The sequence below is a fragment of the Entelurus aequoreus genome, linkage group LG23 (assembly GCF_033978785.1).
Source record: "Entelurus aequoreus isolate RoL-2023_Sb linkage group LG23, RoL_Eaeq_v1.1, whole genome shotgun sequence".
Lineage (NCBI taxonomy): Eukaryota > Metazoa > Chordata > Actinopteri > Syngnathiformes > Syngnathidae > Entelurus > Entelurus aequoreus.
The window spans coordinates 38,550,689-38,573,922 of NC_084753.1; the positions used below are offsets into that span (position 1 = coordinate 38,550,689).

The window sequence follows — 23,234 nt, forward strand, 5'->3', positions numbered from 1 at the left end:
CCAGTATAGGTATATATATGTATATATGTATATAAAGGTATATACAGTATAGGCGTAATATGATCAAACTTTCTTGTTCTTGTCAAAAGTCTAGCAGTCGCATTTTGTACCAACTGTAATCTTTTAATGCTAGACCCGAAAATAATACGTTACAGTAATCGAGACGAGACGTAACGAATGCATGAATAGTGATCTCAGCGTCGCTATTGGACAAAATGGAACAAATTTTAGCGATATTACGGAGATGAAAGAAGGCCGTTTTAGTAACACTCTTAATTAAAGGCCTACTGAAATGAAATTTTCTTATTTAAACGGGGATAGCAGATCCATTCTATGTGTCATACTTGATCATTTTGCGATATTGCCATATTTTTGCTGAAAGGATTTAGTAGAGAACATCGACGATAAAGTTCGCAACTTTTGGTCTCTGATAAAAAAAGCCTTGCCTGTACCGGAAGTAGCGTGACGTCGCAGGTTGAAGGGCTCCTCACATTTACCCATTGTTTACACCAGCAGCGAGAGCGATTCGGACCGAGAAAGCGACGATTACCCCATTAATTTGAGCGAGGATGAAAGATTTGTGGATGAGGAAAGTGAGAGTGAAGGACTAGAGAGGCAGTGCAGGATGTCTCTTTTTTCGCTCTTAACGTAACTTAGGTACAAGGGCTCATTGGATTCCACACTCTCTCCTTGTTCTATTGTGGATCACGGATTTGTATTTTAAACCACCTCGGATACTATATCCTCTTGAAAATGAGAGTCGAGAACGCGAAATGGACATTCACAGTGACTTTTATCTCCACGACAATACATTGGCGAAGCTCTTTAGCTACTGAGCTAACGTGATAGCATCGGGCTCAAATGCAGATAGAAACAAAATAAATAAATCCCTGACTGGAAGGATAGACAGAAAATCAACAATACTATTAAACCATGGACATGTAAATACACGGTTAATAATTCCCAGCCTGGCAAAGCTTAACAATGCTGTTGCTAACGACGCCATTGAAGCTAACTTAGCAACTGGACCTCACAGAGCTATGATAAAAACATTAGCGCTCCACCTACGCCAGCCAGCCCTCATCTGCTCATCAACACCCGTGCTCACCTGCGTTCCAGCGATCGACGGCGCGATGAAGGACTTCACCCGATCATCCGTGCGGTTGGCGGCTAGCGTCGGCTAGCGCGTCTGCTATCCAAGTAAGTCCTCCTGGTTGTGTTGCTGCAGCCAGCCGCTAATACACCGATCCCACCTACAACTTTCTTCTTTGCAGTCTTCATTGTTCATTAAACAAATTGCAAAAGATTCACCAACACAGATGTCCAGAATACTGTGGAATTTTGCGATGAAAACAGAGCTTTTTTGTATTGGATTCAAAGGTGTACCAATACTTCCATTTATCTAGTGACGTCACTCACATACGTCATCATACCAAGATGTTTTCAACCGGAAGTGTCGCGGGAAATTTAAAATTGCACTTTATAAGTTAACCCGGCCGTATTGGCATGTGTTGCAATGTTAAGATTTCATCATTGATATATAAACTATCAGACTGCGTGGTCGGTAGTAGTGGCTTTCAGTAGGCCTTTAAGGTTGATGTGGGACCCAAATAGGATGGATTCCGTTTTACCCAAGTGTATGGATAGCTTGTTGTCAGCGAGCCAGGTGCAAATAGTACAGAGTTCAGCACTGAGGATTTTCTCCGCCTGTGACTTGTCCTTGTCGGATACCAGCAGGGCAGAGTAATCCGCAAACAAAAACAATTCACAGTCGCATGCTGATGACATGTCGTTTATGTATATTAGGAACAGTAAAGGCCCTAATATACTGCCTTGGGGGACTCCACAGCTTACTGAGAGGGGGGTGTGGGGGGGGGTCACGGTGCCGTTCACCTCTACCACCTGTTTCCTCCCCTCCAAGTAGGATTGCATCCAGCTCGGTGAGGTTTTATCAAATCCGATTGCTCTGAGCTTATCCAACAGTATAGCGTGGTTAACGGTGTCAAAGGCCTTCTGAAGATCCAGCATGACCATGCCGCAGTATTTGCCCGCGTCCACCTCATGTTTGATGTGGTCGGTCAGATAGAGAAGGCATGTGTCAGTGGAGTGGTTAGTTCTAGAACAAACTTTTACCAACTCAGCGGCAATGCAGCAGCAGCTCAGTAGCTAGTCTACCTCTCTGCGAGGTAGCCGTTGGACTAAAAGTAGTTCCTCGAAGTTAGCTCTGACAATTACAATGCTGCTAATACTTGGTTAATATACAGGTCACTACAAGTAAATGGAGTAATGTTGGTGATTTTAAAGGCACAATAGAGGACTACCATTACCTGTAAGGTTAGCCGCCTTATACTAGCAGTTTTTTTACTATTTAGCATACATATTGGATGACATCTGGATGTTGTGCTTACTTGGACTATGATGAAGCTGTGAGGACTCAGGTGGTTTGTCTTCATGCTCTTCAGTCTTCACAGAGACCACAGTCAGTGGAAACTTGGTGAGATCAGCCTCCTCCTGCCCTACAGGACACTCTCCCTCCTCTTCCTCTTTAATATAAGGGGGCTCCATCTTTAGTCATAAATGTGGCCCCCGGATGAACATGTGTCACAAACATTGTATTAGATGATATGTGGATGTTGTGCTTACTTGGACTGTGATGAAGCTGTGAGGACTCAGGTGGTTTGTCTTCATGCTCTTCAGTCTTCACAGAGACACCAGTCAGTGGAAACTTGGTGAGATAAGCCTCCTCCTGTCCTACAGGACACTCTCCCTCCTGAGTAACCCAGTGATCCTCCTCTTCCTCTTCAATGTGGGGGGCTGCGGATCCTCCTGCTGCTGAAGGGAACGTTCTTGACGAGCGTTCATCTGTTGGACGTCTGCAAGACAACACAAACAAACTTCAGCTCAGATGTGTCAAATATTTTTTGGTCTCTCAAATACAATATTTTCAAGTGGACTGAGAGACTTGGCGCTGATGTTCTTCTACACATGGAATAATCATCATTAATTGATTATTATGAGTTGTGTAAATGATCTTGACTGCATTAAGTCAGGCTGCACGTATAAAAGTTTCATTGTGCTGCAGCATCAAGTGACGCCAACTCGCTCCTCCCATTACCAACCTACCAGCCAACCTTGACGTGCTCCTCCAAAATAGTCCGACCTCACGTCAACAGTGACCAGGACTGCAGAGCTGTGGTCAGTTGGCTTTACTTTTACGCGCAATATCCTCTCCTCGTTCTTCCTTCTGCGAAAGCAACATTTTTAACCCAACAGAAAGCACGCGTAACAAGTGCCAGCGAGTGTGGCCGTGCGATAGTATGTTGGTTGAACCTCACTCACACCTTAAGAAATGTACTGGCATGAGAATATATACAGTATATAAAAACATATAAATATATATTTTAGAATATTTGGGTATCTCATGATTCGATTACAAACAAAATATTGATGCATATTCAATATGTGTACAATATATTAAAGCCCTTTTTAATATTTAACATTTATTTCATTAAATATGTATTTTAGTCTGACTAAATAAGCATCAATCGCTTACAATTGTGCAAATAGTGTATTCATAATAACAAATATCAGTTGAATTAATTTCCATGATATGTCCGCCCGAATGCAGCTGAGATAGGCTCCAGCACCCTGCCACAACCCCAAAAAGGGACAAGCAGTAGAAAAATGGATGGATGGATGTCATCAAGGTAATAGAAGTGCGTGCAAACAACATAATTTGTATTTATTGCTAATAAAGTTAGCACCAACACAAAGCAGACCACAACAATGTATGTGTAATACATTATATTACACTGTCATAATAAGAATAAAAATAATAATAATTGTATTTTTTATCCTGTAATAAAGCGTCTTTGAGTACACTGAAAAGCGCTATACCAAATAAAATGTATTATTATTATTATTATACCATGTGACTTATTCCAGACTTAAATTACGAGACGTTCGTTCCTTTCTAGTAACAAATAATTAATGATGTTAAGCGTGACTGTACTTTACAGCAAAAAACAGTTAAAGTATTAAATAAGTCAATATAATTCTCATAGAGAACATATAAAATACACTCCTCAAAAAAAACGCTCGCATTTTCTACAAAGGCCTGCTAGCGGGCTAACGCTAGCGCGTTAGCTTCGAACAACATATCAGGTAAATAAGATAAATAATATAAAAATATATCATTTATATTACCTCATAAGCCGCATGTACAAGAGAGGAGTGGAATATATTCTTCCTAATGTTACACCAGCAACTCTTAAATTGACTTTTGTTTGTTCTGTGGCTGGGCGAAGGAAGTGTGCACCACTCACTATTGTCCCAGTGAAACACGTGTTTGGCCAACATTTGTTCCGCGGTGGAGAACACCTCGATGACGTCACACAGGAGGAAGAACAAAACAAGATGGCGTCTGACGGAGAATACGTTGTTTTGGTTATTATGGTTTCTTGGTCTTAATTACAACGTACATGTGCACATGTGTGTCGTTTAACAGAGTAAACGTCGTTATTAATTGTTTGTATGCGGATACATTAGTCTGAGTGCACTTTGACGTGCTAGCCTAGCCTGCTGGTTAGCTTAGCTTGTTAGCTGCTAACAAAGAGAGGCGGAAGTGATCGACACATCAAAGCAGAGATCCAATGTAAGTGTAAAGTGTTATTATTGTGTGAACATGTCTACATTACAAATGATGTGAGCGTTGGTGAATCAGCGACTAACTGCTGCCGTTGAAGAAATATTTGTGATGTTAGAAAAAAAACAACGATAGCAGAGTACGAGGAGGAACTTTGTCCAACAAAAGAGGAGAAGGAGCGACAACATCAACTACTGGATGCTGTTTTCAAGAAACATCAGGTTGTGTTACACATCCATCCATCTTCTTCTGCTTATCCGAGGTCGGGTCGCGGGGGAAGCAGCCTAAGCAGAGAAGCCCAGACTTTCCTCTCCCCAGCCTCTTAGTCCAGCTCTTCCCGGGGGATCGCGAGGCGTTCCCAGGCCAGCCGGGAGACATAGTCTACCCAACATGTCCTGGGTCTTCCCCGTGGCCTCCTACCGGTCGGACGTGCCCATAACACCTCCCTAGGGAGGCATTCGGGTGGCATCCTGACCAAATGCCCGAACCACCTCATTTGGCTCTTTTCGATGTGGAGGAGCAGCGGCTTTACTTTGAGCTCCTCCTGGATGACAGAGCTTCTCACCCTATCTCTAAGGGAGAGCCCCGCCACCCGGCGGAGGAAACTCATTTCGGCCGCTTGTACCCGTGATCTTGTCCTTTCGGTCATAACCCAAAGCTCATGACCATAGGTGAGGATGGGAACGTAGATCGACTGGTAAATTGAGAGCTTTGCCTTCCGGCTCAGTTCCTTCTTCACCACAACGGATCGATACAGTGTCCGCATTACTGAAGACGCCGCACCGATCCACCTGTCGATCTCACGATCCACTCTTCCCTCACTCGTGAACAAGACTCCGAGGTACTTGAACTCCTCCACTTGGGGCAGGGTCTCCGGAATGGCACTCCACCCTTTTCCGGGCGAGAACCTTGGACTCGGACTTGGAGGTGCTGATTCTCATCCCAGTCGCTTCACACTCAGCTGCAAACCGATCCAGTGAGAGCTGAAGATCCTGGCCAGATGAAGCCATCAGGACCACATCATCTGCAAAAAGCAGAGACCTAACCCTGCAGCCACCAAACCAGATCACCTCAACACCTTGACTGTGCCTAGAAATTCTGTCCATTAAAGTTATGAACAGAATCAGTGTCTTGGCGGAGTCCAACCCTCACTGGAAACGTGTCCGGCTTACTGCCGGCAATGCGGACCAAGTTCTGACACTGATCATACAGGGAGCGGACCGCCACAATCAGACAGTCCGATACCCCATACTCTCTGAGCACTCCCCACAGGACTTCCCGAGGGACACGATCAAATGCCTTCTCCAAGTCCACAAAGCACATGTAGACTGGTTGGGCAACCACCCATGCACCCTCAAGGACCCTGCCGAGAGTATAGACCTGGTCCACAGTTCCACGACCAGGATGAAAACCACACTGTTCCTCCTGAATCCGAGGTTCGACTATCCGGCGTAAACTCCTCTCCAGTACACCTGAATAGACCTTCCCGGGAAGGCTGAGGATGCTTATACATATTGACACAAATATAAAAAAAACGCTAACCTTATGACGGATGCTTTTGCAATTGTTAAATTTGATCTTTCACAACACCTAGTGGCCACAATAATTCATTAAGTCAAGCTCATGGCGCAGAAAGTTGAACGATGCGGACACCTTTGTTACTGGATACTTTCTATCCGACTTCTGTTTTGGAGACTTTGTGTATGTATTAACCCTCCTATTGTCCTTGGGGTCAATGTGACCCCAAGGCATTTTGAGAGTCTCTAAAAAGATGGTTGTCATTAGTTTTTCTTCCTAATATTTCATGACTTTTCCTAATCCATCAGGGAGACACAGAAAAATATAAAATCAACTGCATGATTGTTTCTCATTTCTCTGTACACATTTTGACCACGCCATCGTTCCTCAGGGGTCATATAGACCCCAGGATTGGAAAGCACTATAAGTCTTTGTGTGTTAGAGTGAGACACATGATCCAATTGACTTTTTTGTGCTCCCAAGTGATCTGAACACAGAGAATTCAATTGTGAGTTGATCTGACCATCATACACTGAATTATTGTTGGTTTAATATCGTTTGGCAGCCATTTTGACAGTTTTCCATAGATATTTCGGCACATTGCACCCCCCCCCCACCAAATACCCCCCAGTGGGAAATTACTTATGTGTGCTCCTAAGTCCCCTGAACACAAAGAAACAAATAGTGAGTCAATCCAACCATCATAGACCGAGTTATTGCAGTTTGAATACTGTTAGGCTTGGTCTTGAATGTGACCAAAAGTGATTTTCGTAATTTCTGAACGTACAAATACATATAAACTCAGTTTTCCATATAAGTGTCACACAAGAAATGAAATGGAACAATCACTGTGAGTTTATCTGACTATTACATGCTGAACTAGTGTGGTTTGAGTAGCGTTTGGTGGCCATTTTAGCGTTTTTCTACCTCGAACATCCCAGTAGGAAACCATTTATTTGTGCTCCTAAGTCCCCTGAACACAGAAAAAAGCAGTGAGTAGATCTTTATTAGTAATTGATGCAGAAACCACTGAGATAAATGGTCTTGAAAATAAATTTATAATTTATACTCTGTCGGAATGGCGGGATGTCGGAACAGTTCAAACATTCCGTTCCCGCGCCGTGTGAGAACAGGAGGAGGGGAGGGGGGAGGAGCAAACATATAAAAGCACTCGCATAGCAGCCTTCTAAACCATTTCTCTGCTGCTGTCTCTGCTGCTGTTTGTGATATACTCTCTCTCTCTCTCTCTTGTTTCGAGTTTGCCTTCTAAACCATTTCTCTGCTGCTGTTTGTGATATACTCTCTCTCTCTCTCTTGTTTCGAGTTTGCCTTCTAAACCATTTCTCTGCTGCTGTTTGTGATATACTCTCTCTCTCTCTCTCTCTTGTTTTGAGTTTGATGATGCCAAACCACAAGACGTTCTCTGTCCAGGAGGTTTTGGATCAGGTTTTTAGTGAAGAGGTAGACATAGAGGAAAATGTGTCTGAAATCGAAGACAATGTTGTGGAAGACCCTGATTATGGGGCATCGTCCTCTGATGAGGATGAGACCCTTGATGCTGAAGTTCCTGTCAACACTGGAACACCAGCAGACATTTTCCTGTCCAAAAATGGAAAGTTGTCGTGGTCCCCTGCCCCACGTCAACGGCAGGGTAGACTTAGCGCTGGTAATGTCATCAAAATGGTTCCAGGCCCAACCCGATATGCGATTAGCCGTGTCCAAGACATAAAATCTGCATTTGAGCTCCTCATGACACCATCAATTGAGAACCATGTACTCTTGATGACCAATTTAGAGGGGAGTCGTGTGTTTGGGGACAGTTGGAAGCCGATCGATGCAATTGACTTGCAGGCATACATCGGGTTGCTCATTTTGGGGGGCGTGTACAAGTCCAAAGGCGAGGCAGCAGAAAGCCTGTGGAATAAAGAGACTGGAAGGGCCATCTTCCCAGCCACCATGTCTCTGAAGAAATTCCATATTATGTCTCGTGTCCTACGGTTCGATGACAGAGAGAAAAGACAGGGCCGGAGAGAACATGACAAGCTGGCAGCTATCCGGGATGTATGGGACAAGTGGGTTCAGCAACTGCCATTGCTTTACAACCCAGGCCCCCATGTGACTGTGGATGAATGTCTGGTGGCGTTTCGTGGCCGCTGTCCATTTAGACAGTACATCCCGAGTAAACCAGCCAAATACGGCATTAAAATATGGGCAGCATGTGATGCCCAGTCGAGCTATGCCTGGAATATGCAGGTCTACACCGGCAAAGCCCCTGGGGAAGCACCTGAAAAAAATCAGGGCATGAGGGTTGTCCTGGACATGGCTGAGGGACTGGAGGGGCACAATATAACGTGCGACAACTTCTTCACCTCCTATGCCCTTGGTGAAGAACTCGCAAAGCGGAAAGTCACCATGCTGGGGACAGTCCGCAAGAACAAGCCAGAGCTTCCCTCTGAGCTTGTTGCAATCAAGAACAGACAGGCTACATCCTCAGTGTTTGCCTTCACTGAGAACGCCACAGCTGTTTCGTATTGCCCCAAGAAAGGGAAGAACGTTGTGCTCATGAGTACGATGCACAAGGATGCCCAGCTCAGCACCAGGGAGGACAAGAAGCCACAAATGGTGTTGGACTACAATGCCACAAAGGGTGGTGTTGACAACCTGGATAAAGTCACAGGCACGTACAGCTGCCGACGCATGACTGCACGATGGCCCCTTGTTGTATTCTTCAACATCATCGATGTGAGTGCCTACAACGCTTTTGTGCTTTGGAGGGAGATCAGTGAAGGCTGGAACAGCGAAAAGCTGTACCGGAGGAGGCTGTTCCTGGAACAGCTGGGGTACGCGCTGGTGCAACCCCAAATTGCACGAAGAGTTGTCCTACCAAGAGCCTCAGCGGCTGCTGTGGTGATAGTGGAGGATGTTCAGAGGGAGGCACACACCTCCAATCCTCCAGTGGCCAGAGGGCAAAAACGAGGCAGGTGCCAGATCTGTTCCACTAGGAACGATAACAAGACAACTAATACATGTGGGGGATGTGGCAAATACATCTGCAAGGAGCACATCCGTTGTGGATCATGTGCCCAGTAGTGCTTTACCCTTTCTTGGAGAGTGGGGGATGAATATTGCCATTTTTCATTTGTTTTACATTTCTTGAGAGAGGTAGACTCTAGGCTACTTTTTGCAGTCTGTGAAAAAATAGGAGTGGCAGACTTTTACAGTATTTTAGTTTTTTTGAAATAAGACAATATTTTTGGTAAATAGCCTACTGTCTTGTTATTTTTTTCTTCAAATATGGACACTCCAAATGGCCGGCCAATGGTCAGATATTTGTTGTTGTTGAAAAAAAACAAAACAAAAAAAAAAAAAATACAAAATATAAAGAGTAATAAAAAAACTTCCCCCATTGAGGATTGCCACCTTATCCTGGTCAGAGGGTTTGTGCTTGACCCTTTCTTGGAGAGTGAGACGAATATTGTTATTTTCAAATGGACACTCCAAATGGCCAACGGTCAGATATTTGTTGTTGTTGAAAAAAAAAAAAATGAAAAAAAAAAAAAGTTATAAAAAACTTCCCCCTGGAGGATTGCCACCTTATCGTGGTCAGGGGGTTTGCGTGCTTCCATGACCCTAAGAGCTATAGCTGGTCTTAGGGTAGAAGCCTGACTAAGTGCAATCTAAATGGCAAAAAACAACAACAACAACAACACCATACAATTAATACAATTCGGTCACATTCAATGATGGCCGCCTAACAGTATTCAAACTGCGATAACTCGGTCTAAGATGGTTGGATTGACTCACAATTTGTTTCTTTGTGTTCAGGGGACCTAGGAGCACAAATAAGTGGTTTACCACTGGGAGGTTATCTGGGGGGGGGGGGCGTAGTGTGCCAAAAAATCAATAAAAAACGGTCAAATTTGACACCAAACGGTATTCAAACAACAATAATTCAGTGTATGATGGTCAGATCGACTCAGAGTTGACTTCTCTGTGTTCAGAAGACTTGGGAGCACAAAAAAGTCAATTGGATCATGTGTCTTACTCCCACACACAACAACTTATAGAGCTTTACATCTCTGGGGTCTATGTGACCCCTGAGGAACGATGGTGTAGGCAAAAATCGAGGTCAATAGGAGGGTTAAGCAACCATAATTATTTGATATGCTTAAATGTGCTGTTTTAGCTTAGCTGTTGTGTAGCTGCTAGCTCCTCGTAGCCTACAGCAGGTGTGTCCAAAGTGCAGCCCATAGCTATGTTTTTAACCGACAACGGAGAGTGTTGAAAATGTGGTATTTGCGTGTCGTTCCAATCAGCGGCAGCTACGCCCTGTTTCGTCATTGGACCTAAGTCTTTGGCTTGGTAGGCGGGACAGAGAGCAAGGGAACAATGTGGGACAGCAATGGTGTCCGTCTTATACCATGCTAGTTGTTGCAATGAAAGGTCAACATGATCAACCACACCCTGAGTTCCAACATATATAGGAGTCAAAGGCCTCCTGGTATGAGTCGTCTGACTGGTGATCATAACAGGTGGCAGTACATACGGACGCAGCTCAGTCAGCCAGGGCTTTCACTGATAGAACAGTTGGATCAGTCCTTGTCCTTCACTCCTTCCCGGGCGGAGGCGTACCCAGTAGATGTCAGCCATTGCTGGTACTTCAGGCTGTGGTGCAAGCACGAGCATGGAGGAGCCTTTGTAGTGGTGTCGCAGCTTGGTGGTCGTGCCGACAGGTAACACCAGGAAGGTTCCTTCTGTGCGATATTGACTGGTGCTTTTTTTCTCCCTGGACTCTGACTTTATATCTGGTGTTGTCCTTCAGACCTCGGCCAAGAAGCCACGTAAACAGTGGCAAGAATGTGGGCGATAAGAGTGTATGTGCGTGGGCATGAACTTGCACCCAGTTTCAACTGGAACTCAGGACATATGATTAGTTGCACGGCCTATTCTAATCTATATTAAACATTTCTTAATCACTTCATCCTTCATTATCTTAATTATATCCCAACTTTAACTACCTGTAAAAATGAGTGACTTATTCTAGTTCATTTGTAAATAAATAGTTTTCCTAAATTATAGTCTCCTCACTTTAACCAGACAGTCATTAAGACAAAAGACCCTGCGAGGACTTTGCCCTTTATAAGGGAAAGCCCGAAAAAGGACAGTAATAAGATGAATTCATCACATTTACTTTGATTAATTTTATTATTAATGTATTCTGTTCTTGTTACTTGGGGCGGTATAGCTCGGTTGGTAGAGTGGCCGTGCCAGCAACTTGAGGGTTCCCGGTTCGATCCCAGCTTCTGCCATCCTAGTCACTGCCGTTGTGTCCTTGGGCAAGACACTTTACCCACCTGCTCCCAGTGCCACCCACATTGGTTTAAATGTAACTTAAGTATTGGGTTTCACTATGTAAAGCGCTTTGAGTCACTAGAGGTATATAAATATAATTCACTTCACATGATATGTTTTTGTTCTATTTTCTAATTTCAAGGGGAACTGCACTTTTTGGAATCATTCACCGTCCCTATGTAAGTTAAAGTTAAGGTCCCAACGGTAGTCACACACTAGGTGTGGTGAAATGATCCTCTACATTTGACCCATCCCCAAGTTCACCCCCTGGGAGGTGAGGGCAGCGGAGGTCACGCTTGGGAATCATTTGGTGATTTAACCTCCAACCCTTGATGCTGAGTGCCAAGCAAGGAGGCAATGGGTCCCGTTTTTATAGTCTTTGGTATGACTCGGCCGGGGTTTGAACTCCCGACTTTCCAGTCTCAGGGCAGACACTCTAACCACAAGGCCACTGAGCAGGTCGATGGTTAATGCATCCTCAATAGAAAATAAACCTTAGCAAAAGTTAGCTAACAATTGAGTCATTAGTAGCTACTCTATTCTGCCTGTAAAGTGCTCTAAATAACATCCTAAAACCTTCATCAACATTTTAAATATACACTGTAAGTATATGTGACCCGTGCTGGCAAAATGAGTCGGAATGCGCACAGGCTAATTTTGACCTACAGGCAAATAAGTGAAAAAAAGGTATCTTGGTTGAAATTGAGATTTTCACAAAAATTAGTCTATAAAGCCACAATCTAGCAATCCCAATCATCGAAATAGCAAGAAAACATCTTAAATCACCTTTATTTGAAGGTTTTGTACGAGGTATGTCTTCAGAAATGAGTCCTTTGTGTTAAAATTCCTAGAGAAAATCAAGTGTTTTCAACGCTCACTCGCGGCAATAAGGGGGAATCCCCCTAGCCATATTTGGTATCATTGTGACGCCAAGTTTACGTACTTTCTAAAAATGAGCATGGGATTCCAGATGACGCCATTCTGAACCAATATAATTCGAGTTTTTAAACCTGTCCCGACGTAAACAAATCCGGCTTGTTGCTAACCGGTCGCTGTGAGGCGTACCCTCATTGGTTGAATCACCCCGCGCGGTGCATTGTGGTATCATGGCTGCGCCCTGATGAAAAACAACACACAGTCATTTGAGCGGAATATTTGGTGAAAAAAGGTGATTTTCGAACATTTAATTGTTATTTTTGTGGATAAGTTAGACTGTTTTACGTTCCGTAATGGATTTAGAAGGTGGAGAGGGTACACAGGAGGTTGCAAGTGCGCTAAATTCACTGCAGTCGGCGAATCTTCTTAGTGCTGCTGGTCAGGAATATTACGGACAGCTGACCAGCTGACAAACTGACCAGTGAACAAAAAAACTGTGACATAACAGTGTTGAAATTTTTGTACATAACCGTTTTCAATAGAGTTGAATATATATTTTTCCTTTAGACATGGGATTTGACTTTAATTCGGTCTCCCCGAGGGGGGGGGGGGGGGGGGTTACCCACATATGCGGTCCTCTCCAAGGTTTCTCATAGTCATTCACACTGACGTCCCACTGGGGTGAGTTTTCCTTGCCCGTATGTGGGCTCTGTACCGAGGATGTCGTTGTGGCTTGTACAGCCCTTTGAGACACTTGTGATTTAGGGCTATATAAATAAACATTGATTGATTGATAATTGTACCAATTTTGGTGTTGCTACAAGGACTTTTAAGGTATGGTTGCTATGGAGTTTTGTTTTGGAACATTCTGTTCTGGAACAGTAAACTTTAAGCTGTTTTTTCTCAAAACGGACCCTCAAACTTGGTCGACTTCAATCGGATGTAACTCGGTCATTTTCTGTCCGCTTCCAACAAACCATATATCATTTTGAAGGTCTTTAGATGGAGAATGTGTAAATAACAATAACTCAGTTTTTAAAATGTCCTCATTGTGACTCATTTTGTCAGCACAGGTCACATATATGTAATGTAGTAACATTCTTAATAACATGTCATATTTACATATCTTGCTCATTTTAAGCATACAATGTCTGCTCTCACTGGGATGCCGACTGATGGGATGTTCATATCTTCCCGTTTAGATGAAGAATTAATCCTCGCAAAGGGTTAAAAAAGAGTGGGTGCAAAAGAGTGTATTTTCGTGTCTTTCTTGCCATCTCCAGGTCTAAGTTGGAAGTCAAAGTTGACCCAAGTTCTCGGTTTATGTCCACAACCTTCTACTACATAAGTGAGAAGCATGATTTATAATCTAGAATTAGCTTTCACCATTTTAGAGGCGAGAAAGCAGCTCAGTATGTCAATATAGCAGCATAGACTAGTTACTTCTGTGATCAATGCGCCACTAAAAGTAGGTCCTTAACGTTAGCGCTTATAATAACAATATCGCTAATACTTGGTTAATATTCAGGTCACAAAAATGTAAATGGCAGTTTTTGGATGGTTATTTGGAGGACTTTGTGGCTCTAATAAAGGAGCTCCCATTGACTCCAATGTTAGCTGATTTTTGCTCACATTTATTTACTAATTAGAATTCATAAAAATGTAAAACAAATGTGTCACATAAGGATTGTGAATGACAGGCGACATTTTAAAAAAGTGTGTTTTCCTCTGAATTTGTCAGATAAGTAAACAGTCCATCAAATTAAAGATGAAAAACAATTGATGTTGTTTATAGATATTATCCACAATGAAGTTACAGTAACACTAAGCACACAAGGGAAAGTACATTCATATACACATGAAGTACACATATGTGTAAGAATCATGTTAACCACCAAAATATTGTCTCGTTCTCCTAAAGCCAATATCGAGTATCCTTTGGTGAGCTGACCGTATCGTCACACCCCTAGTTAAAAGCACACCAACCCCATGACATGACACTTCCATGTGATGTAGAACAGTAGTACAACATTTTAAACATACACACACACATCTGAAGAATATAAAAAATAAATATATTTGGTGGGCCGAACAAAATGACTCGGCGAACCAATATTTGGTATGGACGATATGACCTCAAATCTATACCCTAATAACAATATATGTCACGATATATCATTTGGTATATGATTGATAATAGAATCATTTCAAAGCGGGTTACAAAAGCTCTTAAAGGCCTACTGAAATGATTTTTTTTTATTCAAACGGGGATAGCAGATCCATTCTATGTGTCATACTTGATCATTTCGCGATATTGCCATATTTTTGCTGAAAGGATTTAGTAGAAAACATCGACGATAAAGTTGCAACTTTTGCTCGCTGATAAAAAAAAGCCTTGCCTGTTCCGGAAGTAGCGTGACGTCACCAGAGGAAGGACTTCTCACAATTCCCCATTGTTTACAATGGAGCGAGAGAGATTCAGACAGAGAAAGCGACGATTACCCCATTAATTTGAGCGAGGATGAAAGATTCGTGGATGAGGAATGTTAGAGTGAAGGACTAGAATGCCGTTCAAGACATATATTTTTCGCTCTGACCATAATTTAGGTACAAGCTGGCTCATTGGATTCCACACTTTCTCCTTTTTCTATTGTGGATCACGGATTTGTATTTTAAACCACCTCGGATACTATATCCTCTTGAAAATGAGAGTCGAGAACGCGAAATGGACATTCACAGTGACTTTTATCTCCACGACAATACATCGGCGAAACACTTTAGCTACGAGCTAACGTGAAAGCATCGTGCTTAACTGCATATAGAAACAAAAGAAATAAACCCCTGACTGGAAGGATAGATAGAAAATCAACAATACTATTAAACCATGGACATGTAACTACACGGTTAATGCTTTCCAGGCTGGCGAAGGTTAACAATGCTGTTGCTAACGACGCCATTAAAGCTAACTTAGCAACCGGACCTCACAGAGCTATGCTAAAAAACATTAGCTCTCCACCTACGCCAGCCAGCCCTCATCTGCTCATCAACACCCGTGCTCACCTGCGTTCCAGCGATCGACGGTGCGACGAAGGACTTCACCCGATCACAGATGCGTTTGGCGACTCGGAGACGGAGAAAGTTAAGGTGAGTTCGGCGGCTAGCGCGTCTGCTATCCATCTCTCAGTCCTCCTGGTTGTGTTGCTGTAGTCCGCCGCTAATACACCGATCCCACCTACAACTTTCTTCTTTGCAGTCTCCATTGTTCATTAAACAAATTGCAAAAGATTCACCAACACAGATGTCCAGAATACTGTGGAATTTTGAGATGAAAACAGAGTTTTTTGTATAGGATTCAATGGGTCTGTATACTTCTGTACCAACCGTTGACGTCACGCGCATACGTTAGCATAAAAAAACGTTTTCAACCGGAAGTGTGGCGGGAAATTTAAAATTGCACTTTATAAGTTAACCCAGCCGTATTGGCATGTGTTGCAATGTTAAGATTTCATCATTGATATATAAACTATCAGACTTCGTGGTCGGTAGTAGTGGCTTTCAGTAGGCCTTTAATTTGGTAGCTGACATATGCAGTAACATATTGTGTCATTTCTAATTGTATTATTTTGTCGAAACAATTATTATTAATGCTCTTGTTTATTTACTGTTAATATCTGGTTACTTTATTTGAGAAAATAATATTGGAAATGATGTAATATTTTACTGCATATTTCAGCAACTAAATTAGGAGCGTGTGTAGCCTGTTTTTAAAATGGTTCTATTAGTAATTCTATATGAAATAATATATCGCAAAATCTATTTTAAACCATATCGTCCATCCATAGTAAAAAGTCCTGTCGTCCTGGTTTGTTTTTATTTTCCTGTGAATAATGCTGTAAAGAGCAGCGTGTTTGTGCGTCACTGAGAATTCAAGACAGTTCATACAATAACTTGTTTTTCCTAAGTGCATGTAAAAGTACTGAATGCATTGTGTGACTGACCAGAGATATTGTGTTTGTCTTGCAGACGTCTGTGAAGAACATCTTTACCCTGAGCAACAGAAGTGGAGCTTCACAATGGAGCCACAGCCCTCCCACAATAAAAAGGAAGAGAAACACCCACTGATCCCCCATTTTAAAGAGGAAGAGGATGACCCACTGACCACTCACATCCAAGAGCAAAAGCAGGACCCACTGCTCCCCCATTTTAAAAAGGAAGAGGAGGACCCACTGACACCCCATTTTAAAGAGGAAGAGGAGGACCCACTGAAACCCCATTTTAAAGAGGAAGCGGTGAATCCATTGAGCCCTCACATTAAGGGGGAAGAGGAGGACCCATTGAGCCCTCACATTAAAGAGGAAGAGGAGGAACACAGCATCAGTCAGCAGGGAGAGCATCTTGAAGGACTGGAGGAGGTTGATGTCACCAAGATGCCAGTGACTGGTGTCCCTGTGAAGAGTGAAGATGATGAGGTCAAAGGTGAGAGTGAGGAGAAGAGAGAGGCGGAGCCTCCAAGCAGCAGCTCAACTCAACACATGACAACAGAAGCTGATGGAGACCACTGTGGAGGATCACAAGCAGACAAGCTCTTAGCTCCACTATCAGATAGTGAGGACACAACGTCACACTCTCCTGACACTGATGATGAAGACTCTAAAGATGATAAGACATGTCACACTGACAACACACACTTCACATGTTCTCACTGCGACAAAACTTTTAAATCTAGTAATTTGAAAAGACACATGAGAACACACACTGGAAAAAAACCTTTTTCATGTTCAATCTGCGGTAAAGATTTTACTCATAGGCACGATTTGAAAATACACATGAGAAAACACACTGGAGAAAGACCTTTTTCCTGCTCAGAATGTGGTAAAAGGTTTGTAAAAAATCAAAGTTTAAAATCACACATGAGAACACACACTGGTGAAAAACCTTTTTCATGTTCAATCTGCGATAAAGATTTTACTCGAAGGGAGCATTTGAAAATACATATGAGAATACACACTGGAGAAAACCCTTTTTCCTGCTCAGAATGTGGTAAAAGTTTTGTAAGAAATCTAACTTTAAAAGAACACATGAGAACACACACTGGAGAAAAACCTTTTTTATGTTCAATCTGCGGTAAAGATTTTACTCATAGTCAACATTTGAAAAGACACATGAGAACACACACTGGAGAAAAACCTTTTTCATGTTCAATCTGCGGTAAAGATTTTACTCAAAAGCACCATTTCAAAGCACACATGAGAATACACACTGGAGAACAACCTTTTTCCTGTTCAACCTGCGGTAAAGATTTTACTCGAAGGGACCATTTCAAAAAACACATGAGAATACACACTGGAGAACAACCTTTTTCATGTTCAATCTGCAGTAAAGATTTTACTCGAAGGGACCATTTCAAAAAACACATGAGTACACACACTGGAGAAAAACCTTTTTCCTGCTCAGAATGTGGTAAAGCTTTTGTACGAAGAAGCACTTTGAAAAGACACATGATAACACACACAGGTGAGAAAGTGTTGAGTTGCAGTGTGTGTGGTGAAAGATTCTCTTCTAAGTACCAGTGTAAGAAACACAAGTGTGCTGGTGAGAACAGCAGCAGCAAATGAAGATGCAGGATTTGAAATAAACCGTCAAAACTTTTAACTTTGACATTCTAACAACATCAGCACATAGATTCTAACATTTATAGTGGCGTGGCGAAGTTAGTAGAGTGGCCGTGCCAGCAATCGGAGGGTTGCTGGTTACTGGGGTTCAATCCCCACCTTCTACCATCCTAGTCACATCCGTTGTGTCCTTGGGCAAGACACTTCACCCTTGCTCCTGATGGCTGCTGGTTAGTGCCTTGCATGGCAGCTCCCGCCATCAGTGTGTGAATGTGTGTGTGAATGGGTGAATGTGGAAATACTGTCAAAGCGCTTTGAGTACCTTGAAGGTAGAAAAACTTATACAAGTATAACCCATTTATCATTTATAATTATAGATTATATATTTTAGATTATTGCTTTTTTCAGTCAAGTACATGTTTTAATATACAACATTGTGTACTTTTATTTAAAAATTAACACAACACGTTGACTGTAAAGGTGAGAATAAACAGGACAAAACATGTTACAAATACTTTTTATGTGTATAGAGATATTCAGAAATCATTTTTAATTATTAATGATGTCATAGATGAACTCCTTTATATGATGTACATATTTGTTTTACATGTGTTCATTCCTTTGCTTTTGAGTACACATAAATCCCTCTTAGTTCATATTTACTGGTTCACATCTGAAACATCTTCTGGACCACTTCTGGAAGCATATTATTATTTACTTTATACATCATTTGAACAGTTGTGTTTTATACAAGATCATTTACTTTTAAAATGTGTGACTTTATGAATCATTGGTTGGGTCTCAACAATCCATTCTTTTAATTATCTTTATTACTCTCTTTTGTAATATGAATATTGTTTTATATGTATGTCCCCTTTATGCAATACGTAGATTAGAGAAAATGGCAACATTATATGTGGAAGCTTCTGAAGAATAGTTGTGTTTTTAATCATCTACATTTCTAATTAAAAAACTACACATGACAATTGTTTTTTTAAAGTTGTTCATGATTTGTTTTCCCCTTTCTTAGAATCCCTCAAACAATAACAATTTCAGAAAACATGGGAAAGTTTGGAATGTTAGGGAAAAGTCAATAATGTACATCATCCCACAGAGCTTTACTGTTCATGCATCCATTTTTTCTACCACTTGTCCCTTTCATTTTATATGTATAGCCTTTAATCACAAACTTGTCCGCCAGAGGGTGTTGCGTTTTGGAGAAACTCCTTCTGTCAGAGTGCTGTTCAACACAGTAGAGGAACCCAAGGATGCGCAGGACGCTGAGTAAAACACTTCTTTTACTGCGGAAATCTACTCACAAAAACAATCCAAACAGGAGGTAACAAAAAGCGACAGTGTGAAAAAGAGATGGCAAAATGTGTATTGTGTAAAAAAAAAAAAAAAAGCTACTTATATACAAAAATAAACTCAACTTGGTTTGGAGTTACAAGACGTGCACACTACAAAACAACACCAAGATGGATGGCACTGGGAATGGCCAAGGTAGCAAAATACTCCAAGCATGGAATCAACTGGTTTGGAGAGGAATCGCAGAGTGCCATCCAGCTGTCAAGGTGCTGCTTAAGTAGCACCAGGGTCAATTGGAAGCAGCTGTGCACGCCCCACAACTCCGCCCACAAGGGCAACACAGGAACTCGAGGAGGAAGGAGAAATGTAAACAAGGTCAACAGCACCAAAAGAGGAAAACTGACTGTTAGAGCCAAATTTCCTTATTTGTTTATATTGTTTTTATTTAGTTGTCTCTGATTGATTGCTGGCTGGCAGCACGGTGAAAGAGGGGTTAGTGCATCTGCCTCACAATACAAAGGTCCTGAGTAGTCATGGGTTCAATCCCAGGCTCTGGATCTTTCTGTGTGGAGTTTGCATGTTCTCCCCGTGACTGCGTGGGTTCCCTCTGGGTACTCCGGCTTCCTCCCACCTCCAAAGACATGCACCTGGGGATAGGTTGACGCGCAACGCTGTTTCAAGTGTTGTACTCTTTTTCAAAGATATTGAACTTTTTTCGAAGAAAATCTTTTGAAGACAAGAACAAAGTCACGGGCCGGCATCAAGTAAAGTAAAGGTATGTAGCGCGCTACACGGGTTAATATATGGCCATATAACAGTGTGTGCACACAAAGACAGCAACAAAAAATCCAATGCATTGGTGGTTAATATTCATTGTTATTGGACCCCGGGTGGACCGCTAGCCTGTGCATTGGTTGGGGACATCTCTGCGCTGCTGACCCGTCTCCGCTCGGGACGGTTTCCTGCTGGCCCCACTATGGACTGGACTCTCGCTGATGTGTTGGATCCACTGTGGACTGGACTTTCACAATATTATGTCAGACCCACTCGACATCCATTGCTTTCGGTCTCCCCTAGAGGGGGGCGGGGGGGTTACCCACATATGCAGTCCTCTCCAAGGTTTCCCATAGTCATTCACACCGACGTCCCACTGGGGTGAGTTTTTCCTTGCCCGTATGTGGGCTCTGTACCGAGGATGTCGTTGTGGCTTGTGCAGCCCTTTGAGACACTTGTGATTTAGGGCTATATAAATAAACATTGATTGATTGATTGATTGATTTAACCCGTTGGTGGGCATTTTCTATGAGGTTTTGTGCATGATTGCAACCTGTTCGTGGGTACATTTCAAATACAAGGTGGTGTTTTATGATTCCTTGTGCAAGCCCATTCTTGGGTGAGGTTTTGTTTCAAACAAATGCAAATTAATAATTGCGGTTTTGATGTTTTGTGTTTTGACTGACATTAACAAGGTTTCCATATATTTGATCTGATTTTGAATTGTGTGTTGTGTATAATCATGGATCCTGGAAAAGGCAAACATGATGCTTTGGAAATGCATGATCATGCGTTAATGGAGGGGTCAAAAGTAACGCATTCAATTGGTGACACAATTAAAGGTCAAATGGAACCCTCAGAGGCTGAATTGTCAGAAATGACTGAAAAGCATTCACAGCCTGCAGAGATGGGAAATACAGGTGAACACAGATCAAACATCTAAAGTTGAAAAACAATCCTAGGATGTAAAAAAAACTTACAGTGAAAATGACACCAAAAGCCCTAATGCAGAGAATTAAAACACTTCAGAAGGAGAGAAGATTCAAATTAAACAAGGCAAGCAACATGCAGAAACATATCATGGAGATGATGGAAAATGGAGAGGACACAATTGAAGTGCAATCTGCTTTCACCAAATATCTGAATGTTATAAAGGAAACTGCAAGTGCACACAAATCACTCATACCAATTCTACCTACAGAGGACCAAATCAAACACGACATATGGTACAAAGCCAAATTAATCAATGTACATGAATTTATTGAGCATGTTAACACCTGGATAAAAACACCAACCCTGGAAAATATTGAGGATCTGGAAAACGAAATCAATCCAAATGACTGCATTTCTAATGTTATAAGTCACAAATCACATGGTAGTCACACACGGTCTGGTTCTAGTAGATCAAGCACCTCCTCAGCTCGCAAAGAGGCAGGGGCCGAAAGGGCTGCCCTCGCTGTCCGCTCTGCAGCTCTACAAGAAAAACATGCATTGGAAGAAGAGGAGGAAAGGATAAAAAGGAAATTGGAAGAGGAGGATCGAGTCCCAGATCAAAAACAAATTGGAAGAGGAGAGAGAAAGAATCAGAAAGAAAAAGGAAATGATGGACCTGGATGCTCAATTGGCAGCTGCTGATGTGAAATTAGCAGTTCTAAAAGCTCCCAGCCTTCATACTCCCTCACATACAGCATCTGATGGCATGAACTCCTACTTAAAGAGAACCAAGGAACCACCAGTCACTCTAAATCCCCAGGCTACAGCACCAGTCACTCTCAACCCCCAGGCTAAAGACTATCAACCCCTCACACAGCAGCAGTCAAGCCAAGCTTCACCACCACCTCCACCACAGTCTATACACCATCCATCTGAGCAACAACAAATAACAGCATGGCAACTACAATATAGGACACCACCTCCCATTCAACCACCCACATTTTGGCAAGAGCAACAGTCCATGCTTTCACACCGGAAGTAGCGTGACGTAGTCAGTTGAACATATACGCAAAGTTCCCTATTGTTTACAATGATGGCCGCATGAAGTGAGAGAGATTCGGACAGAGAAAGCGACAATTTCCCCATTAATTTGAGCGAGGATGAAAGATTTGTGGATGAGTAAAGTGCAAGTGAAGGACTAGTGGGGAGCTGAAGCTATTCAGATAGGGAAGATGCTGTGAGAGCCGGGGGTGACCTGATATTCAGCTGGGAATGACTACAACAGTAAATAAACACAAGACATATATATACTCTATTAGCCACAACACAACCAGGCTTATATTTAATATGCCACAAATTAATCCTGCATAAAAACACCTGCGTGTTTGTTACGCTAGCTCCTAGCTCCTCTGCTAGCTCCTAGCTCCATAGAACACGCCAATACAATTCAAACACCTGATCAACACACACAATCACTCAGCCCAAAAGACCGTTCACCTAACCCAAGGTTCATAAAGCTTATATATTTAAAAAAAGTTACGTACATACGCAAAAAAAAGTTGCGCACATACGGTCAAGCGATCAAATGTTTAGAAGCCAAAGCTGCATACTCACAGTAGCACGTCTGCGTCTTTGTCATCCAAATCAAAGTAATCCTGGTAAGAGTCTGTGTTGTCCCAGTTCTCTACAGGCGTCTGTGTATCGAAGTCAAAAGTCCTCCTGGTTAGAGTCTCTGTTATCCGAGTTCTTCCATCTTGACTGCATCTTCCGGGAATGTAAACAAAGAAGCGCCGGCTGTGTACTGTTGTTGCTGACTACGTTCGAAAAATACGTCCATTTCGCACCGACAACTTTCTTCTTTGCTTGCTCAGCTTCCTTCTCCATAATGCAATGAACATGATTGCAACAGATTCACGAACACAGATGTCCAGAATACTGTGGAATTATGAAATGAAAACAGAGCTTTTTCGTATTGGCTTCAATGTGGAAGGCATACCCGTGTTCGCCGGTCTACGTCACGCGCATACGTCATCCTCAGAGGCGTTTCGAACCGGAAGTTTAGCGGCAAATTTAAAATGTTACTTTATAAGTTAACCCGGCCGTATTGGCATGTGTTATAATGTTAAGATTTCATCATTGATATATAAACTATCAGACTGCGTGGTCGGTAGTAGTGGGTTTCAGTAGGCCTTTAATATGCCAGCTAACATGAAAAC

The 23,234-nt window shown here is 42.4% G+C and overlaps 3 protein-coding genes across 4 annotated transcripts in view; 2 read left to right on the top strand and 1 right to left on the bottom strand.

Moving 5' to 3' along the window:
- LOC133640869 (gastrula zinc finger protein xFG20-1-like) overlaps positions 1 to 4,330 on the bottom strand; it is a 177,378-nt gene extending 173,048 nt beyond the window's left edge. The window contains exons 1-2 of the mRNA XM_062034552.1: positions 4,207 to 4,330; positions 2,644 to 2,873 (exon numbers count right to left, since the gene is read on the bottom strand). Of these exons, the coding sequence (XP_061890536.1) occupies positions 2,644 to 2,873; positions 4,207 to 4,220 (244 nt within the window). The 5' untranslated portion in view covers positions 4,221 to 4,330. The remainder of the gene's footprint in view (positions 1 to 2,643; positions 2,874 to 4,206) is intronic.
- On the top strand, positions 4,321 to 19,016 carry LOC133640654 (zinc finger protein OZF-like). 2 transcript variants are annotated; one of them, XM_062034197.1, is made up of 2 exons: positions 4,321 to 4,654; positions 16,415 to 19,014. In XM_062034197.1, exon 2 carries the CDS (start codon positions 16,465 to 16,467, stop codon positions 18,004 to 18,006), a length of 1,542 nt encoding a protein of 513 aa, XP_061890181.1. In that variant the 5' UTR covers positions 4,321 to 4,654; positions 16,415 to 16,464; the 3' UTR covers positions 18,007 to 19,014. The 2 variants fall into 2 exon arrangements, with proteins under 2 accessions (XP_061890181.1, XP_061890182.1); XM_062034198.1 differs by lacking the exon at positions 4,321 to 4,654 and adding an exon at positions 15,511 to 15,535 and having other exon boundaries at positions 16,415 to 19,016.
- On the top strand, positions 6,366 to 9,544 carry LOC133640632 (piggyBac transposable element-derived protein 4-like). The gene has a single exon (XM_062034158.1). It carries the CDS (start codon positions 7,562 to 7,564, stop codon positions 9,251 to 9,253), a length of 1,692 nt encoding a protein of 563 aa, XP_061890142.1. The 5' UTR covers positions 6,366 to 7,561; the 3' UTR covers positions 9,254 to 9,544.
- Positions 19,017 to 23,234: the final 4,218 nt, after the last annotated feature.

Excerpts from the sequence above, each read along its gene's own strand:
- LOC133640654 (XM_062034197.1), top strand. The coding sequence starts at position 16,465 with ATGGAGCCACAGCCCTCCCACAATAAAAAGGAAGAGAAACACCCACTG.
- LOC133640632 (XM_062034158.1), top strand. The coding sequence starts at position 7,562 with ATGATGCCAAACCACAAGACGTTCTCTGTCCAGGAGGTTTTGGATCAG.